The sequence below is a fragment of the Siniperca chuatsi genome, linkage group LG22, assembly GCF_020085105.1.
Source record: "Siniperca chuatsi isolate FFG_IHB_CAS linkage group LG22, ASM2008510v1, whole genome shotgun sequence".
Taxonomy (NCBI): domain Eukaryota; kingdom Metazoa; phylum Chordata; class Actinopteri; order Centrarchiformes; family Sinipercidae; genus Siniperca; species Siniperca chuatsi.
In genome coordinates this window covers 16,214,556-16,241,596 of record NC_058063.1, presented here as the reverse complement: position 1 = coordinate 16,241,596, position 27,041 = coordinate 16,214,556, and the positions used below count along the sequence as shown (strand labels likewise).

At 39.6% G+C, this 27,041-nt stretch overlaps 2 protein-coding genes across 7 annotated transcripts in view; one reads left to right on the top strand and one right to left on the bottom strand.

Annotated features, from left to right (window-relative positions):
* capn1 (calpain 1) overlaps nt 1-14,743 on the bottom strand; it is a 34,249-nt gene extending 19,506 nt beyond the window's left edge. The window contains exons 1-6 of one of the 3 annotated variants that reach the window (XM_044182954.1): nt 12,856-13,016; nt 9,497-9,600; nt 8,861-9,024; nt 8,359-8,671; nt 4,669-4,738; nt 2,856-2,974 (exon numbers count right to left, since the gene is read on the bottom strand). In XM_044182954.1, coding sequence (XP_044038889.1) covers nt 2,856-2,974; nt 4,669-4,738; nt 8,359-8,613 — 444 coding nt within the window. In that variant the 5' untranslated portion in view covers nt 8,614-8,671; nt 8,861-9,024; nt 9,497-9,600; nt 12,856-13,016. Of the gene's footprint in view, nt 1-2,855; nt 2,975-4,668; nt 4,739-8,358; nt 8,672-8,860; nt 9,025-9,496; nt 9,601-12,855; nt 13,017-14,605 lie in introns of those variants that run through there. The other 2 variants (XM_044182955.1, XM_044182953.1) reach the window with 2 other exon arrangements.
* A 120-nt stretch (nt 14,744-14,863) lies between these two features.
* On the top strand, nt 14,864-26,780 carry sf3b2 (splicing factor 3b, subunit 2). Of its 4 annotated transcripts, none has more exons than XM_044182950.1 (22): nt 14,865-15,100; nt 15,578-15,624; nt 16,047-16,097; nt 16,854-17,084; nt 17,414-17,464; nt 17,818-17,905; nt 18,933-19,027; nt 19,265-19,373; nt 19,580-19,680; nt 20,121-20,339; nt 20,459-20,581; nt 20,676-20,756; nt 20,861-21,088; nt 21,607-21,756; nt 21,967-22,056; nt 22,704-22,811; nt 23,044-23,151; nt 23,597-23,739; nt 24,199-24,300; nt 25,351-25,450; nt 25,577-25,768; nt 26,384-26,780. In XM_044182950.1, exons 1-22 carry the CDS (start codon nt 14,971-14,973, stop codon nt 26,453-26,455), a joined length of 2,619 nt encoding a protein of 872 aa, XP_044038885.1. In that variant the 5' UTR covers nt 14,865-14,970; the 3' UTR covers nt 26,456-26,780. The 4 variants fall into 4 exon arrangements, with proteins under 4 accessions (XP_044038887.1, XP_044038885.1, XP_044038886.1 ...); XM_044182949.1 differs by having other exon boundaries at nt 14,866-15,100; nt 19,577-19,680; XM_044182952.1 differs by lacking the exon at nt 17,414-17,464 and having other exon boundaries at nt 14,864-15,100.
* The last annotated feature ends 261 nt before the right edge of the window (nt 26,781-27,041 follow it).

Sequence of the window (27,041 nt, the reverse complement as noted above, 5' to 3'; positions counted from 1 at the left end):
TGGATTAATTAAAAATGCTGTGTTTTTCTTAGGTCCTTACAACTAAAAGTTTGACCTGAAAAAGGCGCCACAGAAAAGGCCATTTTGTTACCTAAATCAAAAGAGTAGGACTATAGGACTTATAGGATTTCATCAGCATTGCCACACCAAATAACATGCTAACATTTAGCATGGAAGTGGGCTACACTAGCATTAATAAATAAAAGTATAACTAAGGCTGACAGGAGTTTGTTTATTAGTTGTAGAAGTATCCTGTCAAGAACTAGGACTAAGAGCTGGGCTGACTGCCATCACTAAAGGCAAAAATAGCTATTTCTACAGTATATAATCAATAATTTAGCATTCAAATACATTAACTACAGGGATCAGTTGTAGTATGTGGCAAGAATAGTTGCATTCACGTCCACAAAACCTCCGTGGGATAGGCGCTGAATGCCAAACAAATCAACGGTGATACAATAGAAAAGTAACCTCACATTGCAGTCAAAACTCCCTTAAGCTTTTGTTGGTGACATTTCAACCTAACACAGGTCCAGATTTTGCCTGAGCAAAATGACTTCATCATGCAGACCAATTTTGGTTGTAAAATATACTACATTCAAATTGAGTAATAAACCACTGCTGCAAGATTTCCCAATCTCATATTGCAGTCAGTGAGCAGGTGAACAAAACATTCATGTTTTTTTCACCTACTCACTGACTGCAGCATTAACGGGTTTATGATCAGGCCAACACCTGTGTGACTGCTCCAGTGTGCAGCAGCCATGGTCTCAAATGAGCCTGTGGCTTTGAGTGTGTGTTCGTGTGTGTTTTAGTTTGTGTATGAAGCAAAGTTCAGCCAATAAGGCCCGGCAGTCTGCCAGAGGCTCGCAACAGAACGTAGAATAAATAGAACACATATTTTGTATTTAAGTCACAAAGCAGTAGGACTGGTCCTTCAGGCATGAGAGGTGATACTGAACTACAGTTGGTAGTTATTTTTGTCTTGACAGACGTGACTGACAGATTGTATCTTCTCTAGGCTTAAAAAATTATATGTCTGATAAAGATATGGGTGTTGGTCACTTTAGGAGAGTGTGTTTAAAACTCAAATCCTCCCAGGTAAAGTTTATTGACTGACTGGGTGTGGATCTGAGAGGTAATGACTAATCACTAATGACTCAGTGGGGTTTAACAAGCAACTTGACAAGAAATTTGTTCAACAGCACAAGTTTAAGGACTGAAGGACTACAACTACTGATTTTTTTCATTATCAAATAGTCAGCACATCATTTTTTGATTAATCCATTCATTATATGGTCTATGGTGTCATCCTGCAAATGCTTATTTGTTTAAAACAACAGTTAAAAATCACAAATGGATTCAGTTTAGAAGTATATAAGATGAAGAAAAGCAGGAAATCCTCACATGAGAAAACATTTACTTTAATGATTAATCGAGTAGTAAAATTATTGTCAATTATTTCTGTCCATCTTATAATTGATTAATCAACTTATTATTTCAGCACTATTTCACATACTATGAGAGCTGCTTAGAGGCCAATAGCATGAATGCTTGTAAGAGTATTAATATAAATCAGTAAGTTGTTCAGCTGTTTTTTCTGGAAATAAATGAAGGTATGAATGAGGGAAAAGAATGTGAATTTCTGAATATGACAACCAATAGCATCAGAGATCTTCCTGTGACTCAGTTTCAAAACAGAAATGACATCCTGCATCTAACCACAGCAAGAGATCAACAACATCTCTCCCAGCAGCACCATTTCTGCTTAAAAGAAACAACAACATGACTTTAGTTTGTTTGTAATGGATCAGTGTAAAGTTAAACACAACTATGTACAAAAATGCAATAAAATAAACCTTTTCACTTTGCTTTGAACCAAAGAAAACAAATTTTTTTTTTCTTTTCACTCTAGCAGTTTGCACAACCGGTGGTGCATCTAACAGGAAAAGACACAACAGGAAGCGTTGGGGCAGAAACACAACAAATGACATTACCTGGCACAGAACTGCTGGCTCCTGTTCATTTACTATGGCTGAAACCAAATGTCCAGACTGCTACACAATTGCTGGCAAATGTTGGTTTTCATCCACTTGTGAACGTCCTCAGTTGAGGGTTTGATAAGAATACACTATCTGCAGTACAAAAATCACAAGAAAGCTCCAAGGCACTCCCTTTTTAAACAATTAAAATGCCTTTATTGTTGGGGCATGGTCATGTTAGCCCTTAAAACAAACTCTGACACGTTTTGGCATCAAGCCTTCATCAAAAAGAGAGTCAAAAAGAGGAACAGTATAAGCAGTGTTTAGCAGCTAATTTAAAGGGATATTCTTCTTTGCATACCCATGACATCCACAGTATCTCTGCTATACTATAAGCAGCAGACCCACACATATGTTGCATTAATCTAACCAATGTTAGTACCATTAAGAGCCATTTGGAAAACCACTTTGAGATTGGTTAAATGGTCAGGAATTTAAATTCATATCCATAGAATGGACTGAGATCTGAAGTCCCATCTTAGCACGCTTCATCCCCTGGTGGCCCAGTGCCCTTGCAGATATGACCTAATACATATGAAAGAAGTCTATGAGGGTTCAGTCTGCAAGTCTTGTGGGTTGACATTTGGATTTAGCCTATGAGGTCATTAAATCCCTAATGAGGAGCATTATGGGATGATTGTAAATAGATGTAAATTGCAGCCTATTAATGTATGTCAGACATAAACCTCCATTCAGCTCCTACATTGATCTATTTAAAGTGGGAGGGAAGGAGGTGTCGGCAGTGTGTTTGTTGTGTCTCAACCCTTAGACGTATACATGTACAGTAAATGCAGGAAGTGGAGCTGTTGTCACCTGGAAGTGAAAGATGCCGGCATATCCCTGCCCAAAGCCCTGTCCATGAGGAACCACTCTGTGGAGGAGGTTGTCGTTTAAGGTCAGCGAGGCGATGGCAGCCAGCAGCCAGCAGTCCCCTGTGGACACAAACATACACACATACACACACACACACACACAGTTTTATTACCCTGGATAAGCTCTGAATGGCAAACATTTTTAACTCTGTTCTACCATGATACATTTAAATCGCACTGTGGGTTTGAGCCACAATAGCCGGTTCTGTTATGATATATTGTAATGCAAAACGTTCTCGGTTGGAGGACAGGAACACCCTAACTGACGTAGTTTTTTTTACCATCTTTCTTTTTGCAGTTTCACCACACATGCAGGCTCTGGTATGTGATCTGAGATAATCTCGTCAAAAATAAAAACAGTAGTCCCTGTTGTGTTATCTGAGTAGTTTATGGGAGTAGTAACATTTTGATTGGTCTATTCTCGTGTCTGTATATCGGTACGTTTTGAATGCCTAAGGTCATGACTCTTGAAACTTTCATTTTAGCTAGTGTTACATCTATTAATGCTGGTTAATGATACACAGAACCGTTGCACTTCTATACCAAAACAAATTCAAGAACAAAGCACTGGCTGTTTCACTTTTATGTCATATTTATATTCTTATCTATCATGTAATCTATAAACAGCCCCTGATAACAGCTCGTGGGTCGTTCAACATATAACCCCAAGCAGCTGATAAAGACTACTCAGTCAGTTTTGGCTGTATGACAAAGAGACAGACGTGAGACAGACAAACAAAGCATGATTTGTCCAGCAGGAAACATGTCAGGCAATAAGCTTTCACTGGTACTGCTGAATTGATTGTTATCTCTCTTCTGTTTCTCTCTCCTTCAGGCTGTCCATCACCATCTGTCACTCACATCCTGATTCAGTTTGCTCTGTTGACTTTGATTGCTCATTGTTTCATCCCCACTGTAGATAACCTAGCATGCTGACTAAAGAGCTCAGTCTTATTTACACATGGAAGGAGGATTCTCAACATATATGCAATGGGAGCTGGTTAATGGTAAAATGATTCTGATATATGATACTTAAAGGGGAATTCCATCAATTTTACACATTTTAGGAGTATTACTGTAAAAATAGTTGTATAATAATTTTCATCACCGTGAGTATGCCAGGCCAACCAGGCTCCCAGTCAAGAAATAGTCCAGCACACAGATTGTTATTTTTACAGTTTGTTTTTTGTACAAATTAAACAAATTAGCTATAACGTGTCAATTGAAGGTGCTGGTGTATTGTGTTACATTATAACACAGCCAGGCAAGCTGTTTGCCCTTGCTTCCAGTCTGTATGCTAAGATAAGCTAACCTTCTCTTGGCTTCTTGACATGAGAGTGGTATTAATCTACTCATCTAACTCTTGAAAAAAAGCAAAGATGTATATTTTCCAAAATGTCAAACTATTCCTTTAAGATACACAGTTGTATCAGTTTTTGGACTTGTCTCACAGCAGACATTCTGACTTACTATAGCAGGAAAAGCACAGGTGTTACTAAAAACATTAACAATGGCTCTGTTCTATTCAAGTGTCCACAATACCAGGACACTGAAACTGAAGCAGCTAAATGAAATTCAGCCATCATTAATATTATTTACACCAGAGTTTTTCTACTGTTTTTTGACACATCAAAATGTTCTCTGTGAAAAAGGTATATTATGCCGGCCTTAGTAAAAGGCTCAGTATCTTACTCAAGGGCATGTTGTCTGTGGTTCTGGAGGGAGAGGAGAGCTTTCCTTATTTATGTCCTTACCCAGAGCTCCCTGACAGATGTCTGTGCGAGTAGCTCCATCCACGATGAACTCAGGCCGCTTGCAGAACTCCTGTCAAGTGCACACACACACACACATAAACAAAACAAACAACATTTTTTTGCTATGCTTGCATTTGGATACCCATTTTACAAACATGTTACATTTGCCGTCTTTCTCACGCTGACTGTGTTGACTAGTGCAAATGGGCCTCATCAATAGAAATCGCACAATACATGGTTTATGCAGGTTTCAACAAGTCAAAATGCTTTTGAAAACATCCATATTGTCAGTTTGAATATCCTTTACCATTTTGACACAAGAATACATTTAAACTGTAAAAATAAGTCTCAAATAAATGTCTATAGGATGCAGTTGGTCACTCACTAGTCTGTTTATATGTAACTTAAAAGAGAAGTCAGACATTAGAAAATCAGTTTTATCTCTGCGTCCAGTATAGTAATTGGTGTGAGACATGATGGTGTTTCGTACGAAGACTTGAAGCTAGGGTGAAGCAGCTAGCCAAGCACATCTGCAAAGCCGTCTCATTTAGATGTTATTTAAAATGTGGTTAAAAATGTGAAAAACATTTTGGTTTTAGAAGCAGTCACTGCTGTTGCACCTACAGTATTTATTGTCAAGTGAGCATGCTATAACTGCCGTACATATTTCTTTCAATTAATATGTTCTATAATTTCCATACATATTATTTCTGTCGTTTTAACATGTTTTTGTTATGTTTGTTTAAATTAATTCATGCATATTGAGTGCTTATGTTAAGTAGGAACTAAAGTACATATATGCGTTACACACGGACATTTTTGAAAGATGCAACAGGAAAAAACGGACTTTTGGTGAGGTATGTTTGTGTTTCCAGAGTGTATTTGTATAGAGTTTTTTGCAATATATGTGAATGTGTTTATGTTTTACATTGTCATACTGTAGTTTGACGGTGGATTTCATTGACGGTGAACGTGATAGCGGAGAAAAGAATGAGAAAGGCAATAAATCCATCAGTATCCAGAACCATGGCGTCGCTTATTTCCCGGAGGGAGTGATACATGCTATTCTTATCCCCAAAAGCTAGTCACTTTGGTTTTGCTTCCGGCTGAAGCTAGCGCAGATATCTGGCCACCCCACATCCAACTTCTGAGATGCTATGCAATGTTTTATTTTCAGATTTTTGTTGCTTTAGTAACATGCAAGATACAACACATACAGTACTCGAAATAAGACTATACAAGTTTGGAAGTTGTTCAAAGGTGTATTTTTTAACTTTTGACTTAGCTAGGCTAGCTTCTTGCGCTTGTTTCTAGTCTTTATGCTAAGCTAACATCCCAAAGCTGTCTCTGTTCTGAACAAAACTGATCTCAGCAAACACGTATAAAGCTGAATGTATTAGTCGATGACAGATAATTAAATGGCAACAATTTTGATAATCCATTAATCCTAATGGCATTTTTTAAGTTAAGTATTCACTGGTTTCCAAAATGGGAATATTTGCTAGTTTTCTTTAACACTGTAATAGTAAATTGAATATCAAGTATATTGAGATCACATAATAAACATTTCATTAAAACAATGTTTCATTCTAGTGTTTCTTGTTCACATCTTGTTTCCCAGCATCGCCCTGCTTCTTCTACTCAGCATGTTGAGCATAACAAACCCCACATGAAGCTATAATGAGAATTTATTATTTACCCGCGTGCCCCACAAACACACACAGCTGTATATAAACCACCAGGCACACGGTTGAATTCACAGAAACATTAATCATCACACACGCAGGCTTACAATCTCCTTTTCAGGCTCACACAGAGCACAGATTTTTGGGGAAATGTGAACACCATGAACCCTCTTGTGCAGCGTAAATATTACAGATCCTGTGGTGCAGGAATGGCGCATGCATTATAAAACATCTGACTTTTTGGAGAGACGAGACCCCGGGAAGCATTAGAGCCAGAAGACAAACACAGGACATACACGTTAACACACATGCACACACGATGGTCTACACACAGTGGCTCTAACACACATTCAAATGGAAGCTGCAAGAGGAGCTAAGCTGCAGTCACGCTGATGATCACGAGCCCAAGAGCTTTTAAGATCACGACTTGTCTCGCTGCTCTATTACAGGACTGACAACAGCGACCTGTCACAGCGTGTGCAATTCGAACAGTAATGAGACTGTGTTGTCTTCAGGGCTGCTGTGATAACACTTAATAAAGACAATCCCACTTCGCTCTCTGGTCTCTGGTCTGGTTATATTCGGCGACAAGGAGCACCCAGGTGTATTTATAATGTAGTAAGCAGTGATGAGAGACTTGGAGAGGAAGAAACACAGAGACAAGCGAGCAGGAAAGAATTGGGAAGATACATGGAAGGATAAAACGCAAGAAGAAGACATAGATATATACTCTCTACCTCTCTAAGACACTTGCAAACTTGCTAAACTGGAGCAAACAGAACTCCTGACTGGTGTTGTTGAAACATGAAAATGAAATCATTCATTCATCATTCCTGACAGGAAGTTTAGTTGCCAAAGGAACAGTTCACCAAAGAAGGGATAGTCAATCGTTATCTGCTCACTCCTGAAGTCATCAGTCAGTGTCTGATGGATTTCATATGATCATCAAACATGTAGAAAGTTAGTGTCCATACTTCCTTCACAGGTTTCTCCCAAACATTTGAAGTTAGAGGACCATACCTGCTTTTTTGCATGATCTTGCCCTTGTCCTTAAAATCACATATACTATACTGTTCATTATTATATTACATTACATTATTTCATGGCAGTTTTCCAAAAGGAAACCACAGATTTTTAGGGGTTTAGGGGTCTTCCATTGATTTTGATTTATCTATATGTCAGTGCTACACAAAAGTTACTTAGGTTTGAATGTTATTGTAGATTGTATTTAGGTAATCCAGGTGCTGGTTGGATGCTGCCACACGCTATATTGTTGGAAAATCAGACTAAAAAGTAAACCAAAAATGAAACAAACAAACATTGTGATATAAATCACATATATTTCATAGTTTTTGCATTAAAAAGGTTGCAGTTGGGTCTCTCAGTTTTTAGAAGTTGGAGCTTTCCAACAGCACTTGAACACACCAACTGGCAAAGGTAGCTGTGTTACCAAACAAAGGTCATGTAACTTTGACAAAAAATTAAGATGACTAAATGATCATTTTGATAGAAGTGTCTGCAAGTTGAGTTTTATACCTTACCAACATGAGTTGAAAATACTACCATAGCGAGGGTATCATTTTGGTTCTAAATTTGAGTGTTTTGTAGCCAAACAAGTTAGAATTTACCAGATTATATGCTATGTTTTCCTCACTGAGAAAGGTCTGCTCATTCATGCTTTGACAGAAGACTCTACTAGCTACTGTAGGGTTTGTTTAGCATGCTTTTTTTGGAGCTTTAAAAGCACAGCCCTGTTAAGTTGATGTCAGTAGTTTGGGAGAAGGCTGAGATGAAACCCCAGAACCTCACTCACTGTATGTCTGATGTTCCTACACACTTCCATGAAGATTTTGCTGACACAAGGGTGAGCAAGGTTAATCATTTTAGAATGAACTGCTCCATAAACACACCTGATTGTTTTGTTGCTGCATGCTTTAATAATAATATCCCTGCTATGACACATCTTCACTCCTATCGGAGTTCTCAGACCCCCTCCCTTTCTCACCGTGGGCCTCATCCAGCGGACTCCGTAGGTCTTGGAGGACTTTGGGCCGAGCTCGTTGAATCCCAGAGACGATGCAGCACAAGGGAACAAACTATCCTCAAACAGCCTCCCGCTCTGGAGGCACTGGGCTCTCAGACACTCATAGTCCTGACCCAGAAACTTCACCGCGTTGTGGTTCTGTCCCAGACCTTCATCACGGTCCCACTGGCTCCTCAGCTTGGCGGCCATGCCTGTAGCATAAATGCGCTCCTCCATCCTGAGCTTGTGGAGTTAACAGTGTGGAGTCAACTCTCTGTTGGATGTTTGTGTGGAACTACAATAAGACATAAAGATGTTTCAATAATTAATGAGGCAACAGTGATCTACTGTAGCTACAGTTTTGATGTAAAGCACTGCAGCAGTGCTGATGTAAATCTGATACAAGGTGGTAATGGCTTTAAAACTCAATCATAAATCAAAATGAAACAGTAGCCGTTAAGAAGATATTAAATATTGACGAGACCAGACTGCTGCTTGGTTGTGGTTATTGTGGTTCTCCTGTAGCTGGATGCGCCGAAGTGTAGGTGATCAAGTGAGCACCAATCACAGTTTGTTGCTACTTTTTTCTTCCAATGCCAACAGGTGTGCAGGGTTTCAGTCCTTCCTTGTCCCACCAGCAGCTAAACCCTAAAAAAAAAAAGTTAAAAATTAGATACTGAACAGAGAAAGTATGCAGAGATGCAAGTCCATACATTCCTCAATACCTGTGTATGCAACACGGAATGAAAGCAGCAGCTGTATACACCCTCTATACACACATTCAGGGTTTGAAAGGCAAATGAGCCCTCCCTAGTCCTTTTCAGTCAACCATATACACACATGCTTGCTTTGCATAGCAAAGGGATTAGTCACAATAGGCATATCGGTGCTGCTGTGTGGTGCTGAATGTGTACAGTCAAAAACGTATAAAGTCAATGTTTAATCACACAGTTGTATTTGTGTTGTGGTGTATTTGTTTTGTGCAGGGCTGACAGAAGGTGTGGTTTTGTCTGAATCTTGATTCACAATGAAGGCAGCATGAGACCCACAACAAGCCGAAGCTCTCTCCGACTCTTTAATTAAGCAGAGCCAGGGAGGAGGAAGTGTAAACTGTCCTTACTGCCACCGAAACTCTTGACAGAACTGGAGCTTCGTGAACAGTTCATCTCAGTTCGTCTGTCTTTGGAGTCCTTGCTTTGCTCCTTTCTGTCTCTCTGCTTCTTTCTAACACAGAGAAACAGATGTACATAAAAGGCAGGTTTATTTTTAACATCTCTTTCAGCGGTGTCTCTCTTTTACTACCTCACCTCTCCACTATACAAACTGAACACTCTTCCTGTTTCAAGACTCAGCTGTCAATCACAACAGAAGCTGAAAAGAGTTTGGCTTTCATTGGCTAAGAGAACGAAGAAGAGCCCTGTTGCAGTTTCCACTGCTCATTGCGAACCACACCCTTTAAATCCAGTCCAGTTCACTGACTGAAAAATGTTCCTGCTAACAGAGAAGAGAACATGTAACTGCAACAACAGATTTTACAGACTAGTTTTATAGTGAGAAATTGTGTACGATTAAATGCTTTTACTATAATTTCCTCTACTACTGCTGCTAGAATGGGTACTACTACAACTACTACTACCACTAGCAAGACAATTATTATTACTACTCATTACTTGTACTTATTACTGCTACTAGGCTACTACAGCTACAACAGCTAGCTAGCAGTACTAGAACTACCACTGCTAGTGCTATGACTCCTACTACCACTTCAATATCTAAAACTATTTCTACTATTCTACTATTTTTACTAGTGTTATTACTAAAACCACTACTACAGACACTTTTGCTACCACTAATAGTGTTACTATTAGGGCTACTTTATTAAACCCAAGACTTTATTGGTAACAGTAGACCAATATGTGTCATAGCTTCGAGTAGACCTAGTCTTCTTTACTCATTGTTTGATCAGACAGTTTCTGATTTAAATCATAATTTTGCCGATTTCAGACTTGTTTATTTAGGAAAAGTTCTTGTACGCCTGCTTGTGTTTTTATTCTTCAAAATAAGGTATCAAAAAAAGTACTGCTTTGGCATTCGTACCATAACTAAGGTACTATAGAAAATGTTACCCAGTCTTACTTCTACTTCTACTATACAGTTACTATTACTACAACTACCACCATCACTGTGTGTGTTGTTTATTTTATTTCTGTCACACATATACGGAGCAAATGCACAGCCCACATAAGCATATTAGACACCAAATATACTATAATACATTGTTGAAGTGGTAAAACAACACTTGTCAGAAAAGACAACTTGTTATCTAAAACATAACATTGCAAACAACTAACTTTGTCTCCACTATACAAATACATTTTGCCACAAAAACTTGCATAACTGTCCAACCAGAGGAGATCATCAAAGGTCAATGACATGTTAGTAAAGTCAGTGAGTCAGTCTTACCTAAATCACATGAAAAAAAACAAAGCCTTTCCCCTTCAGGGAGACCAGTAAACTAAACCTGTTTCTCTAGAAAATGGTAGTCTACCTGAACATAAGGCTGCAGAGACATCTTTGACTTTTGACACAATTTAGACACAATAAATGCTTCACTATAGGTTTGTACCATACATCAACAGACCATGTTTCTTTAAACATAAGTTACATCTTGTGCTATGTCACTAGTCCAAGGATGTCCCTGCAAAATGGACTAGTACTAAAAGTACTACTTCTACGAGTTCTACTTCTAACACTACTTCTGCAACTGCTACTAAATCTACTATTATTACTGTTACTGCAACTATTACTGTAAATCCCGTACCTATATAACACACATATTATACTGAAATGCTAGCCCAGCGGACTGCAAACAATAACTGTATATGGCATTTTTATTTTTTAAGCTACTTTAATAACAGTTATTAAAGAAAAACAGCAGCGATAGTAGGTGTGCTGGCATTACTGTAACCAACAACCAAGTATAACATCCCAACCATTTGGTGTTTTTTATCTTTGCTGCGTGAGTTCTATCTGGCTACAATGAATATTTCATTTCCCCTTACATGTGACATACACTTACCCCCCCTTTACTCATACACACAGAGATATCCTCCACCTCAGTGTAGGTAGTGACATCTATGAGAAATGACAAGCAGTATTCTGCATGTCCAGACACATAAAGAAAGGCCTCCAGGCTTTTTCACCAGCAGTTTCGGTCGAACAACACGGAGCTGAATTACAGTACACAAACATATTCAAGACTCTGCTGGGGCTAATTCAAATAGATGAGGAAATGAAGCAAGTCTATGGAAATATATGCTTACACCCAAACCATAACATAGTGTGTTTATGTGTTATGTCACAGGTGTGTACTGAAATAACTCCAAATTCATCAGCATGATATTTCCTCCATAACAGACCATGAAATGAATTGCAGCCATATGCAACAACATGATAACAGTCATCTGGTGCCTTTTCTAAAGTAGGAATTAGGTTACATACATAGGCTATTAAGTTATTATTAGCTGTTATTATGAAATTTGAGAAGAGATAGGGGTCAAAATACAGTATATAAAGACAGAGATAAGTGACACGAGTTCAGCAGCAGTCACACAGGGATTTTGAAACCAATACAAACGTCATGTGTCACTACTGCTTTTCTGCTGATGTGTGTCTGCATCTAATGTGCAGCGGTTTCATTCTCACGACACACTGGGACTCAGACTGCTTAAATGCATGCTGGTTGTAACTTAGTAATGTCTGTGGGGGTGTGAGGTCCGGTGTTTGTGCTATGAGTAAGCATTCTGGCCGCCTCTGGTGTTTTTCTACCTGCAGGGTTCACTGTGAAATGAAATATCCAAAGTGAAAGTTTCTCTACCGGGAAAAAAGACCTGCAGAGAAACCAGACACGCACAGTGTCCAGAGGGGAAAATAAATGCTGACTCTCGGATTTTAAGAATGTTTTAAAGCATTGGTTAGAGAATGAGAAGCGCGCAATGTAACGTTTTAGATGGCCATATGGCTCAGACAGATAAGCGTGTAGTTCTGGTGGTAGGTGTGGTCCCCGAGAGGAGATACAATGTCCGGCTCTGAAACTGCAACTTTCTCAAGTTGAGCAACACGAACAGCTGGGCGACCCCATTCCGTTTCACCTCACTCTCATACTGGATAGTAGGCTACCCGTATAAACTGAGCAGGAAGAAATGCAAGCGATAAAGAGATTTCGCGCAAATAACAGCGCAACATTGGCAGACTTCGTGGTTTTATGGTGTCTGGAAGTTGTAAGAGACTGGTCTTATGCGAGGAGTTTGGTTTACATGACTGGTTACAGGCAATGCAGTGGCTCACAAACTTCAAGGTCTCCTCATATTAAAAAAAAAAAGTTCAGGCTAAAAAGCATTTTAAGACATTTCTTCCTGCAGCGCTGTAACGCTATAAAGTTAGACCAGTGTTGATGAAGGGATTTTATATTTAGCCTACCTTGACGGGTGTTTCCTTTAAAAAAGGCAGTTATTTAGACATTCAGTATGCAGCTTGACTTTCTTTTTTTCCTTCCATGTTTAGTGTAGGCCCGACCCCTTGACTGCTCTCTGCCAGCGCTTATTAAATAGGCTAGAAACGCCCTTCTGCCTCTCCTCTGATTTATTGGAAATATAATGCGCCCCCTTCACAGTGCGTCTGCGCAGTGCCCGCCAGTCATAAACCACACTACAGTGAAAGGGAGGGATTTATACACTGTGCTTTCTTGTAGTTGTTGTCTTGAGAGCATACCCTGCTTGATAAAGCAGTTCAGTCTTGTTTACGTTAAATGTATATACATTGTAGGAATGTTGGCATTAGATACACTTCTAACAATAGAACAACATGTGTTTCTATTGTGCATTATTATGGAAGTTAATGTGTCCATATGTAGCATTGCGTTTTTCAGTGCTGGAATGTAACAAATTATGTTTACTCAAAAAGGCCTACTGTACTCAAGTATAATACTGAACTTTACTTAATTTCAAAGGAAAATAATCTCCCTTTAACTCCACAACAATTATCTGACTGCTGCAGCTTACACATTAATATTCTAGCCTGCATACAAACAGTATGTTTGCAGCATCAGTATCAACATCGCCTGATGAAATATGATACATTCTACATACATTACCCAACAGCATGTAAAATAGTTACGTCCATCTTGACCAGATGCAACTTTAACATGCTGCATAAGTAATAATAATCTTAAACACTTAATATATAATAACATAACACTGGCAGGCGCCATTCTGCTGCATAATGAGTACTAACTTTAAGTGTATTTTGCAGGTAATACCTCTTTACTTTACTTAAAGGTCCAGTATGTAGGATTTAGTGGCATCTAGCGGTGAAATTGCAGTTTGCACACATTTGAATACTGCTCACCCTCCAGTTCCAAGCGTGTGGGAGAAACTACGGTGGCCGCGAAACTCGCGAAAAACATGAGTGTTTGGTTTGGAAGTTCTGGCCTACTGTAGAAACATGGTGGTGCAACATGGCGGTGCAACATGGCGGCCTCCGTGGAAGGGGACCCGCTCCCTATGTAGATATAAACTTTTTAATGCAGGCTTTTTACTTACAATGAAGCAAATGTTTTTCTCTCCTGCTAATATATTTTATGTTGGATACCTAAACTGTCCTGAAACAGGAGTGTAAGGGTTTGATCACGCTGAATCCTGTGCAAATGTAACCCTGAAAAAAAACAATTATCACGTGACTTTTCAGGTACGCTGGGCATGCCTGTGCCGGTGTAAACAGGAAGCAGATTGTCTAGTCAGCCGGTGGATGTTAATATTGTAGTAAATACTCAGTAGCGTCATATGGAAAAGTGGCTGATGGTATGCCACTAGTGGTTCAGCTGCATATGCCGGTCCCTAGCCCAGTCGCCTGAATAAAATGTATTAATTGTACGTTTCTGCAAACCTCAGATACATGTAATTTGTACGTTTTAATACATCTAATACTATCATATCAACATTTGTACAATACATATCATAGAGACAATGCTAAATGCATTAACTTGAGAATCTCCACACTACCTTCCATTACAAATAGACATATGGCTCAAAAGGAATGGAAGAATAAAAGTATTGCAAGGTAACGCAAAAGTATTGTCTATTTAGCCTAGTATTGACTTTGGCTACTTAAATCTTGCATGCGACTTACTAGGCTAAATATTTGTTTTATGAAAAAATTACGTCCATGTCACCTTGCGGGCTCCGTAGATATCCATCTTCAGGGAAGCTAATCAAACAAATACCAGTTTTGCTGCATGTCACACAGCTGTTCCAATTAAATGTGTTGGCCCATGTAAACACAGACCGTATTAGATCACATCCATGTAAACAGCTGACCCGAAATCAGAATGACAAAAAGTGTGCATGTAACCGCAGCTAGTGAGTCAACACAGACATCTAGAGGCTATAACTAGTAAATGCGATGGTCCTCTATTCGGACTTCATATCCCAGCAGGGAGTGCGGCAGAGTACTTCCCGTCGTGCTTTGCACTAGTCCAGTTCTGCGCCACTCGCGTGTCTTCTGCTGCCGCCGTTGTTCCATTGAGAGAACCTCAACATGGCGTCCGACGGACCACCGGGCACCGATTCACTCCCGTCCGATTTAGGCAGTGCTATTGCGGCATTGAACACATGGAGCCACCCGGAGCTTCAGTCCAAGCTGGCGGAGCTGGGGGCGCCCACGATGGGTAAGAAAAGACCGGGAAAGACGGAGAGCACCCTGGAAGAAGGACTGTGTTTAGCTAACAGTAGCTAGTCAGTTGCTAACGCTAGCTAGCAAAACGCAATACTTCCGTTGCAAAAAGCTAAAGCTAGGCCTACGGTGTGTTTACAGTCTTTGAAATACATATTCAGCATCTAATTTTGCCAGCAATTTACCAATTCAATGTGTTGAAAGCAACAATTACAACATGTATGTGGTCCTGTATGTAAGTAGCCCATTGATCTAGCTTGCAGGCTAACTTTAATAAAGGTTCATGTAAGCACTTGTCAGAGTTAACGTTAGCTAACTTCTCTGGTAGTCAGTTTTATGTTGATGAGGGCTTAACTCATGTGGCAAACACAGCTTACGTTCATACAAGTGTCAGTGCAATGTTATATCATGACTGTTGTTAACAGTAGAGTCTACATTTCTTCCTTGAATTAAGTTTTTCGTCATTCTTCAGGTCCCAGAGAGGAGCTGATTGACAGACTGAAAGGCTACATGATACAGGTAAATGTAACTACAAAGTCAGTGCCTTTTAGTTTTAACCATGTAACAGCAATTCCCATGTATTGCTGTTGGGTGTTTTGTACCTGTTAGCGTTGACTTGCAGCTAGGAAAACCACATTCTGAACTTGCACTTTGTCAGCAGCACCCCGACTTAACTTCTATGTGGGGGCAGTCTTCTTCAAGTATAGTATTGTTGACCACCTTGCAACTACACATGACTAGATAGTGATAAAGTAGTGTCTTGCTCATCATGCATGCTTCAAACTTTGTTGTGAAGAGAGGCTAGTGTCGACTCTTCTGAACTCTACCTACTTAATGCCATTAAAGAAGCAATGCACAATCAACGTCTCAGATGCTGTTGTTTAAAAAGTCTTTAGCACAAAAGCATTCACTCATTTGTGCGTGCGTGTTTCTCTCTACAGACTGGGATCCTCCTCAGCAAACCTAACGATGACAAACCTATGGGCTCCCAGGTAAATGTCACATATCAAATGGAAAATGTGGCTGAAAATGTGTGAAGCTTTTTATATGTATATTACGGTTAATTACGCACTATTTTGCATTGCTCTTTTATTTGTTTATACGTGGAAATATAGTTTAGAGTGTGATTACGCCCAGATTTCCTGGATGATATCAGTTTAGCGTGTGTTACCAACTAATGTTGTATATTAAAATTACGTGACATATTTGTATCTAACACCTATTTTGAAAGTGAAATGCTGGAGCTAGAGAGTATGATGGTGTAGCACCATTGTTACATTCTTAAAGGAAAACCCTTCCAGTGGTTTGTACATTTATCACAATTACAATTTGCATTATTTTCTTAGATGTTGTTACTGTGAGCATCAGTCTTGATTTTTGGGAACAGAAATGCTGCAGTTCTGGCATCTTTTATCAACATCTTGACTATGTGTAATTCTATTCAAAGACACTGGTATTTTGACAAAATAGCAATTAAAGATGTAGAATGGTAATATCTGGTTATCTACATATAACTACACAGTTGCTGTCAAACAAAATTTCACTCACTAACATAGGGGGGCAGCATAATTTCTCCTTCACTATATGATAAAACTTTGCTGCACAACTTTACAGTAAATATTAGTGTCACATCAAGGGTACATTAAACTCATGTTATATGAATAAAAGAATAACAAGAATGAAGCCTCACCTCACAGCCTCAATGTGAGTTCACTTCACACCCTCATACATCCCATTCTCCTCTCCAGATGCCAGGTATGCCTCCCATGCCCCCGATGCCCATGCCACCCATGCCTCCTGGTATAGGCATGCTCCAGGCTATGAGCATGATGCCCGGAGGGCCCCCTCCACCCGGCATCCGCATGGGCATGGAGCCCCCAGGTTTGCCCCCTCCAGGCCTGTCGCAGGATGATCAGCTGAAGATGGCTCAGCAGAGAGCAGCCATGGTGTTACAGCAGGAGGAGAGAGCCAAGCAGCAGGTGAGGCTGGCTGGACCACAAGTTTCCTGACTGTGTGATCCACTTGTTGCATTTAACTTTGCAGGTTCTTAAAACATCTTTCCTTAAAGCAAGGAACACAAATGATAGAAAGCAACCCAAAATATCTCCTCTGGATTGTAGACTCTAAATGACAAAAACAACAACTGTCACACTTATAGAGGCCAGATCAAAGTTTCAGTTACTGTAGAGCAACGCAACAAGAACTTTCTGCTTTTTGGAAAAAAATGCAGGACTAGACAGAGAAAATACTGTAAAGTTACTTTTAGTTTGACTGTTGCTCAGTCATTAATTATTTCTGTGTATCACAGGGTGATTCCCGTGGCATGGATGAACATGATCTTCTGGAGCAGCAGAAAAGGGTGAGACAAGAAGATAGTCCACACATTAAATAAACTTATTCGCTATAATGGATCATCAGATAGAGCTTTACTTCAGATTTAAAGATTTGAAAAATTTACAAACAATCTTAGGAAACGTTCTTGTTGTGTGTGTATAATTCACTTTTGTGTCACGAAAATCATTAAACAGAAGTGTTGGGGTTTTTTTTATATTTCCAAATTAATAACAGTTTGAAAATAATCCCTTCATAACAGTTAGGGCATCCTTTTCTACCCCCCTTCTTTTTCTCTACCTTTTTTTCTTCTTAAACCCTCGATTCTTCTTTTCTTAAACCATGTATTTAATTCCCATCTTTTCCCTTCGTGTATATCAGGCTGCAGTGCTGCTGGAACAGGAGCGTCAGCAGGAGATGGCTAAGATGGGGGGGCCCAGAGCCATGCCCTCTGTCAGCGCAATGAGAGGTATGTTAGTGATGTAGTGATTATGTTCAGATTTCTTGGTAACACTTTATGTTAAGGTACACATATTCACCATTAACTAGTTTCTTATTAGCATGCATATTAGCATAATGGCTCTTTTTTAGTCATTATAAAGCACTTATTAATGCCTTATTCTGCATGACCATATTATACAACTACTAGGCCATTAACTGAGTTTTCCCTCAACCTCCTAATTACTGTGTATTGATAGTAAGTAAGGAATTTGTTATACATGAATTACAATCTTAATATGCTTTGCTCAGTATGGGCCTTATAAGGTGGTAGTACGACAAGAAAAGTCATTCTCCCTTAATAACACTTAATAAATATAGTGTCTTGTGTAACAAACACAAAAGTGCAAGTGTTAATAGTGTCCTAATAGGTCTACATTCTTCAAGTCTTTCTAACTCAGAATATGTTCTCCATTCTAAAGTGAAAGGTTGCTCATAACTAATTCACTAGAAGTTTTATACTTATTAACCCACACAGGTTCCCTATCCTTCTAAAGTTGTCTCCTCTTCACACTTAGTAAATCCATTATTCTGTACACAATGTAGTGTGACGTATATCCGTTTTGCAAACTGCACGTGACGTCTGTTTACATCCTGTCAACTCTACAGTTACCTTTGCCTCCAACCTTAGTGTCCACCTTATAGTGCTTTTTCATCCTTAAGTTAGTTACATCACTTTTCACAGTTAGCTTTGTACATATTGTTTATAGTATTTATCGTTCTTTTTTGTATATAGTGTTTTTTATCATTTTGATAATCACCTCAGTGTCTTAGATAACAGTGTGCATCAGTCACTTTCATTTTTGGCAGCTCTTCCAAGCACCAAGTGTAAAAAAGAGCTATAGCAACCTAACAGAATGGTTTCAACTGTTCTCCAAAGGAGGGCTTGAGGTCTCCAGTGAGGGTTTAGGGCTGACTTTTTATACCACATGTTTGGTGTAAACGATCACATCCTAAATAACAAACTTTAATCACCTGCGCACTCCTTCTTTTTGCAGGTTTGGATCCTCGTGGGCCGCTGCCTCCTGGTGTGAGTATGTTGCCGACCCAGAAACAGAGAGTGCCACCTCCTCCAGGAGAAGATAACAGAGAGGTCAGCAGATGTTTTTCATACATTTTTGCAACAACCATTTACAGTGAACACTACACAACGGAGTGTCCCAATTTAAGATGAGAGATTAATTGGGCATTAGCTTTATAATCAATAAGAATGTCTTACAGTTGTATTAATTGGGGCGTGATTGCTCCTTTTCAGATCTCTTACTGACTGACAGCTACTACTACCTTGTGCTACATTCTTAGTCATTTTTCTAATTTGCTTCTATTCCAGCTCTGGCAGAGTGAGGAGGTGAGTGTCAGTGGGCCCAAGATCCCTCAAGCTCTGGAGAAGATCCTCCAGCTGAAGGAGATCAGACAGGAGCAGCTCACCGACCCCACAGGTCAGTACAGCTGCATCTTTTCTGTTCAGGAAAAAAAAGAACACTAACTTTGACAGTTGAAGCTGCTCTGCATACTGAAGAAGATAAAAAATAATTACTCTGTGCTTTACTGGAATATTTGTCTACTGTCATGCAGTTGGGATGTGGTAGCATTTGGGTTTATAATCTGATTGGTCTGTTTCTGTTTCTTCTCTTCCTTCCAGAAGAGGAGGAAGATGATGAGGGAGCAGAGATGGACATGACCAACTCCTCTGCACCAGTCATGTCTGAGACAGAAGACGACGACGGCCAGATATCTAAGAAAGATGTAAGTCTATTAATACTATGCAGCTGTAAGACACAGCACCACAGTTCTGTACTTGTGATATTTCAGTTGTTTGTTGTTACTATAACACTCTACTCATTGTATTATGGTAATTCAAAGGCAAATTCACAGATTCAGCAAAACATCATCTTGGATATTTGAGTCATATCGCATACATAAATGAGGGCATATGGTGTGTTGTTGTGAAAACAGAACCTAAACTGACACAGTCCTCTTTGTGTATTCATATTTGCACTTCATCACCCGAAACAGGCTGTGTGATTGTACTGCCTGCATTGTAATCCCAAGATAAACAAGTGCATGACATGATAATGCAAGGGTCATTTCACACACACACACACACACACAAAAATATATATATATTTATTTAAGTTATTTGAACTCTTAATTTTTAAATTCATCATGACCATCCTTCCCTTCAGAAAAACCGCAGACGCAGAAACCGCAAGAAGAAGAGCAAGCAGAAGCGAGCCCAGGAGAAGAAGGAACAGGCGGAGCAGCAGAAGAAGGAGGGCGGCGACAAAGACAAGGACAAGGACAAAGAGAAGGAGTCAGAGGTGGAGATCGAGTACATCACAGAGGAGCCGGAGATCTACGACCCAAACTACATCTTCTTCAAGAGGATATTTGAGGCGTTCAAGGTGACTACAGAGCAGCATTGACTTACTGTACTGCATGTGAATACTCTAAGACTTTAATGGCAGTATTATGCCATTTGCTTTTGTTTTGCTAAAATGCAGCCATTCCTTCTCTTTCCTAGCTGACTGATGATGTGAAGAAAGAGAAGGAGAAGGAGCCTGAGAAGGCAGAGAAGCAGGAGACGGCCGTGCTGCGGAAAAAGGGATTTGAGGATGAGAGGAAAGACAGCGACGACAGTGATGAGGTTTGAATCCTTCCATCTGTTAGGAAAACAAAACAGAAAGAACAAAATCCTGTTGGTTTACATGTAAAACATTGGAAATATTTTTCACGTACAGGAAATCCGACCAGATGTACCTAAACTCTCAAAGAAGAAGCTGAGGAGGATGAACAGGCTGACTGTGGCTGAACTCAAACAGGTAAATTAAGACTGATGGTCATAATTACTATTTACGATTACAGAAGAGTTTCAGTACTATCAATAACCTTAAATCTATTTTCTCTTCCTGCCTCTTTGCTCCAGCTGGTGGCTCGTCCAGATGTAGTTGAGATGCATGATGTGACGGCCCAGGAGCCCAAGTTGCTCGTCCACCTAAAAGCCACCAGGAACACAGTGCCGGTACCCCGCCACTGGTGCTTCAAAAGAAAGTATCTGCAGGGCAAGAGAGGTATAGAGAAGCCTCCGTTTGAGCTACCTGAGTTCATCAAGAAAACTGGTATCCAGGAGATGAGGGAGGCCCTGCAGGAGAAGGTGGGTTACTTTGCCAGCTGCTCCTTTCAACCGTACTATTTTTATTAAGATTCTTAAAAAATCATCAGCTACTAGAGAACAGGTGGCTTTTGTTATCGCTTTAGCAACGTACCAGATTGTCGTTTTATTGACAACTGGCTGGCTAACGAAAAATATTGAACAATGGCTTTAGAGAGGAGCCACGTTCACTCATAGCTAGATAAGTCCTCTGTTGATCCCCTTCTCTGGAAATTAGCAAGAATTAAATAATCATGATCAAAACACACAATCAAAGTTAATATGAACGTTGCTGTGGGTATAAATGAATTCTGTAAACTTTATTTTTTGCAATTGCATTTATAGTATCAGTTTAGATGTGATGATAAAGGCTTCTAGCGTCTGGAAGTGTTTGGTTTAGGTACCTTGAAAGTGCTAGAAAAGTACTTGAATTTTACTCTTAAAAAGCTGTACGAACCCTGCAAAAAGAACAAGCAGAGATATTCAGACATAGCTTTCTTTCCTTTTTTTGTCATTTACAGGAGGATGCCAAAACCATGAAAACCAAAATGAGAGAGAAGGTTCGTCCCAAGATGGGAAAGATCGACATCGACTACCAGAAGCTCCACGATGCCTTCTTTAAATGGCAGATCAAACCCAAACTCACTATCCACGGAGACCTTTACTACGAGGTACTAGATCCTTGAGGATTTAACCATTTCTCACATTTATTTGACCTTTCAGTAAAATCTTCTTCATATCCTGTTGTTAAATTGTTAATTTTATAAAGGGTGAATTACTTTTTTTTCTTTTTTTATTGTTTCATTGCGATCACCCTTGCTGGAAATGAATAGCCAGTGCTGCAAGCTGCTTTTAAAAGTGACCTGCTTGTGTCTCTGCAGGGAAAAGAGTTTGAAACTCGTCTGAAAGAGAAGAAGCCGGGAGATTTGTCTGATGAGCTGCGTATCGCTCTGGGCATGCCAGTTGGACCTGTAAGATCCACTAACACTGTGATTCCTTGTGAATTTACCAAACAAAAAAACATGTTAAGTTAGCAAACCAGTGAAATGAAGTGAAATTTCTCTCAAAAAATCTTAAAATATGACTGTATACAGTATATCTTGAGTAGTAGGTTCACTTGTGCCAAAAATATGTCAACTGCTCTAGGCAATATACTGTATCTGTACATGTCTGCTGTAGTCCCAGTCTTATTGTGTTGTTGTTCCTGCTGTTATGTCACTTTCCCTATTATCTCGTTGTGTCGCTCTCCTTGTTACTGCTGTTAAATGTAAGAATGTACAAGCTATGAAAATGAATCTCCTGTAAGACAAGACGTGACTTGTTTAACACCGACATACCACAAGTAGAGGAACACAACAGCTGAGATAATGACAGTTATAATACACACACACACAGAGGCAGCTTTTCTTTGTATTTTAAAACTTATGTCACAGGCAACAACAGTTGACATGGACAAATGAATGCTCAGAGAATTATCCCAGTATTCCACAGTAGGTCCAAACAGATTAGTTTTGGCTTCGCCACTGTTTAAAGGAATACTCTCTATGGCTTTAAAACATACAGTGAGAAAATGGTGTGCATCAGCCAGCTTACGTTGTCAGTGTCTCTTCTTCCCCAGAACGCCCACAAGGTGCCTCCTCCCTGGTTGATAGCCATGCAGAGGTACGGCCCACCTCCCTCCTACCCCAATCTCAAGATCCCCGGACTCAACTCCCCCATTCCAGAGGTAAGACAACTTCTCCCACTGCAGATTTTTATTTTTTTTACCAATACAATAATAATCCAATTTATATCATTGTACTTAAAATGAGTTTCCATTGGTTTCACTGTGCAAACCTAACAAGTGTGCACCGTCATTTTTAAAACAACAAAGATGATCGCATTAGTATGTCAGTATGTTTAATTTGTCTTCTTTTTTGCTCTTGTGTTTCTCTTCGTCCCGTTCTTCTGCCTGGTAGAACTGTACGTTCGGTTATCACGCCGGAGGCTGGGGGAAGCCACCTGTAGATGAAATGGGCAAACCTCTTTACGGTGATGTGTTTGGTACCAATGCGGCAGACTTCCAGGTCAGGACTACACAGCCTCTTACACACACACATACATGACTACAGGTTTCTCTGCAGAAACTGTAAATCTCATGTAATACGAAGATACCTCTGCCTGGTAATGTTTGGAAATATATACAGTACATTATCACCATCATCCTTTGGCTGTGTGTCCTCTTTTAAGCTACAGCTGAAATAAATGAACTAAAACAAATGCAATCATTTTTCAAAATGAATATAACGAGACTATGAAAAAGGATACAAAAAGATTAGAAAGCAAGCAGGATTAGAAAATAAATTGGTACACTGTTGATCCTGATAGAAATGTTTCCAATCTACTGGTATGTTCTATTAAGTATATGTTTCCATTTTTACCTTGTACATCCTACCTTTTGTTCAAAGTTTGTATACACCCAGATTTTTAATTGCGTGACTTATGGACGAGTATGTCTTTGTTTATGATCAGGCCAAAGCAGAGGAGGAGGAGGTGGATCACACACCGTGGGGAGAACTGGAGCCTTCAGACGAGGAGTCATCAGAGGAAGAGGAGGAGGAGGAGAGCGACGAGGAGAAACCAGACGAAACTGGGTTCTTCACACCAGCAGACAGGTACTTGACATGCAAATTATGGTCAACGCTTTAATCAAGAAGTCACAAAATACAAATCTTGAGTCTCATTCCAAAATAAGTTTTCTATTTGGGTCAATATCAACACATTCTTTGAAATTAGCTGCTAAATGCAAGTCTTTCATTACATTCTTATCAATGCAGAGACACACAAACTAATGACATTACCATAATTACCATGTAATTATAAAATCAACTGATAAGAATTTAAGTAGGTACAGTTGATGAGGTGTTTCTTGTCTGCGATCTGTGCACGTCCTTGTCCATCTGTGTCGTTTGCTTGCTTTTGAGGGGTTTTGTATACACATAGATGAGCGAGGCCATTTCTGCCTATATGTTTAAATTACATAATATTCATACAAGCACACAAAGATGCATTCATGGAGATAGGCACGTATGGATAAACTCATCATTATCAGTATCTCATTTTGTGTGCTTCAGTGGGCTGATCACCCCTGGAGGCTTCTCATCAGTACCCGCCGGCATGGAGACCCCAGAGCTGATTGAGCTGAGGAAGAAGAAAATCGAGGAGGCCATGGATGGGTGAGTGTCGCTCTGTGTTGTCGCAGTAATGCTGCTGTTTTAATTTCTCATTTACTCCTACAGCAGTGCTCCTGCTGTTTTGGTGCACCACATGCTACAAACAGAAGGAGCATTTTCAGTTAATGGGTTTATTGAAATAGCTTAGAATATGAAAAATAAAAACATTTATGCAACATTTACATGATAAAATATAGTTAATGTCAGTTCATCTAAAAAAAAAAAGAAATATGACTATAACTACCTTTTTTACTGCCCAAAATTGTGAAAAAATGCCTTTACACCCACTGTCTTAAGTGGTAATTAATCAATGCTATTTGTTCTGTACTCATCAGATAGAAAATCTGTTGTATTATGAAATATAATTATTGTTCCTGGGTATTTCGTATATTAAGAAACATTGTCCTCTAAGGGTCAGTATAACTTAACAAGTTATCAAATGTGAGATAACCACTGTATTTTTGGGATGGAAATGTACCACATTAAGGTTATATGGTCTAATTTAAATAATTTATTTAAAATGTAATAATAACTTTATTTCACCAGCCAATTGGGAACAAACTGTTCAACACAAAAACAAAAAGAGCCACTAGATGGCACAAGGCTACTTTACAACAGCAGCTTGAGTTTCCTCACCTGCAAAAAGCCACCAGGATTAGAATTTCTAATCACCGCTGTAGGTTTTCTCTCAACGATGCGTTTGTTGTTGACATAACTCACGGGGCAAAATGTTGCCCCACCGGTGACTTCAGGGAAACAGGGGGATTTTCCAGTTCTGTTGTTTCTCCGGCAGTGGCGATGGTGCAGGGCTGCCAGTAAGCTACGCTGTGTCGTCTTTAAAGTGTTCGGACGCACGCAAGTAGGCAGGGGTGGAGAGAAAAATAAATACTCGGAGAATCACCGATTCTGCTTTTGATTTCGAAGGTCAAAATCGAAAGCTCACTTTGATTTGATTTTCGATTTAGAATCGAAATTGTGACACCCCTGATAATAATGAGTAATGAAAAATATAAGCTAAAACGCTGTTGTTTTCTTGCTCTTTTTTGCTCAAAGAAATGAGACGCCACAGCTGTTCACAGTGCTCCCAGAGAGACGAACTGGCCCCGTAGGAGCAGCCATGATGGCGTCGACACACATCTACGACGTGTCAGGGGTAAGATGTGTGTGTGTGTGTGTGTGTGTGTACTGTATGTCCAAATTAAATAAATATACTGCCATGTTCTGACTGTAGCCATGCCTTAAATCTTTTCTTCTTGTTTTTCTTCTCTGCTGCCTGCAGGCCATGGCAGGTCGTAAGGCGGGCGGAGGGCAGGAGTCACAGGGCGTAGAGGTGGCCCTGGCTCCAGAGGAGTTGGAGCTGGACCCCATGGCCATGACGCAGAAGTACGAGGAGCACGTCAGAGAACAGCAAGCCCAGGTGGAGAAAGAGGACTTCAGCGACATGGTGGCTGAGCACGCTGCCAAACAGAAGGTACAAAGACACCGAATCAATGTCATTATTAAAGTTAGAAATTATAGATAGATAGATAGATAGATAGATAGATAGATAGATAGATAGATAGATAGATAGATATCCACAGCAGTTTGGATCAAAGAAAAAGACAGCAGTGAAATCAACCAAACATCAGTTTTAAAACCAATGAAAAGATTGGTTCTGAAGTCTCAGCAAGTGTAATTGTTCTAATTAACGGTATAAACGGTTTAAATTTAGTTGCATTTAAAAGATATTAAACCTTATGCAGTATGTACTTTATGCTTCTATTATTAACTGTATTTTCCCTTCTTATTAACTTTTACAATGTTAAGTTGCACTCTAAAACTTGGGTTTAAAAGAAAACACAACTTCGCCTTTCCTAAATAATAGATGACTAGCTGCATCATTAAACATTGAACAGTTATACATATTTAAGCCCCACATGATAAAGTGATTACCGTGTATGTAGGAAAAAAACATGACTCTACAAGCGTTTTATTTATAAACCAAAAGAAAGTGGGAGGCTGTTAGTGCAGTATGCTTGGCAGTCATTTCAGTTTTCCCTTTTTGTGGTGACATTTGAATATTGAATATTTGCTTGTCACCCTACAGCAAAAAAAGAGGAAGGCCCAGCCACAGGACACGAGGGGCGGTGCCAAAAAATACAAAGAGTTCAAGTTCTAGAGCGGAAACACCAAGACGAAGCGCTGCGAGAGAGTGAGCCACAAAAGGAAATGGAAGAGGAAGAGCCGTATTTAGATTTTAACTTCGGAGGATGCAGACTGCAACACCAGTCGTCTGTTAGACCAGTAGCAGTAAACAAGTTTCTGTTCCCTTTTTTTTAACTATAAATAGATGATGCTTTTGTGACGCATGTCATGTAATCAGTGTCACATGAGAACAGTGACATGTATACCTCTGTTTGACTCTACATTTTTTGTCTTGGTTATTTTTTCTTTTTTTCTGTTTTTGTAAATAAATGAAGTGGTGACAGGAGTTCACAACTGTACTGCCCTGGGTTTCCATTTCATTTGATTCCATTTCATCACTTTGTAGGTAGTTAATGTAAGTGTTCACTTACATTAGATAGTCTGAGTCAGCTGATCAGTCACAAGCAGAGTGACTATAGGGTGAAAGGAGGAAAAGGAGCTCTCGCTTTGCACCTTATTTGCTGGTACAATAAGGACATGGTCTTAGCTACCACTGAAGTATGTTTTGTGTAATATTTTTGGGAATTTGTGAGGTTTAATTACATGAAGAGGAGTTTTTA

What these genes read in the sequence shown, in the direction of transcription:
- sf3b2 (XM_044182949.1), top strand. Translation starts at nt 14,971, where the DNA reads ATGGCGTCCGACGGACCACCGGGCACCGATTCACTCCCGTCCGATTTA. An exon ending in GCTGGGGGCGCCCACGATGG is followed by an intron (nt 15,101 to 15,577) that starts GTAAGAAAAGAC and finishes GTCATTCTTCAG; the next exon opens with GTCCCAGAGAGGAGCTGATT. An exon ending in CTCTGTCAGCGCAATGAGAG is followed by an intron (nt 17,906 to 18,932) that starts GTATGTTAGTGA and finishes TTCTTTTTGCAG; the next exon opens with GTTTGGATCCTCGTGGGCCG.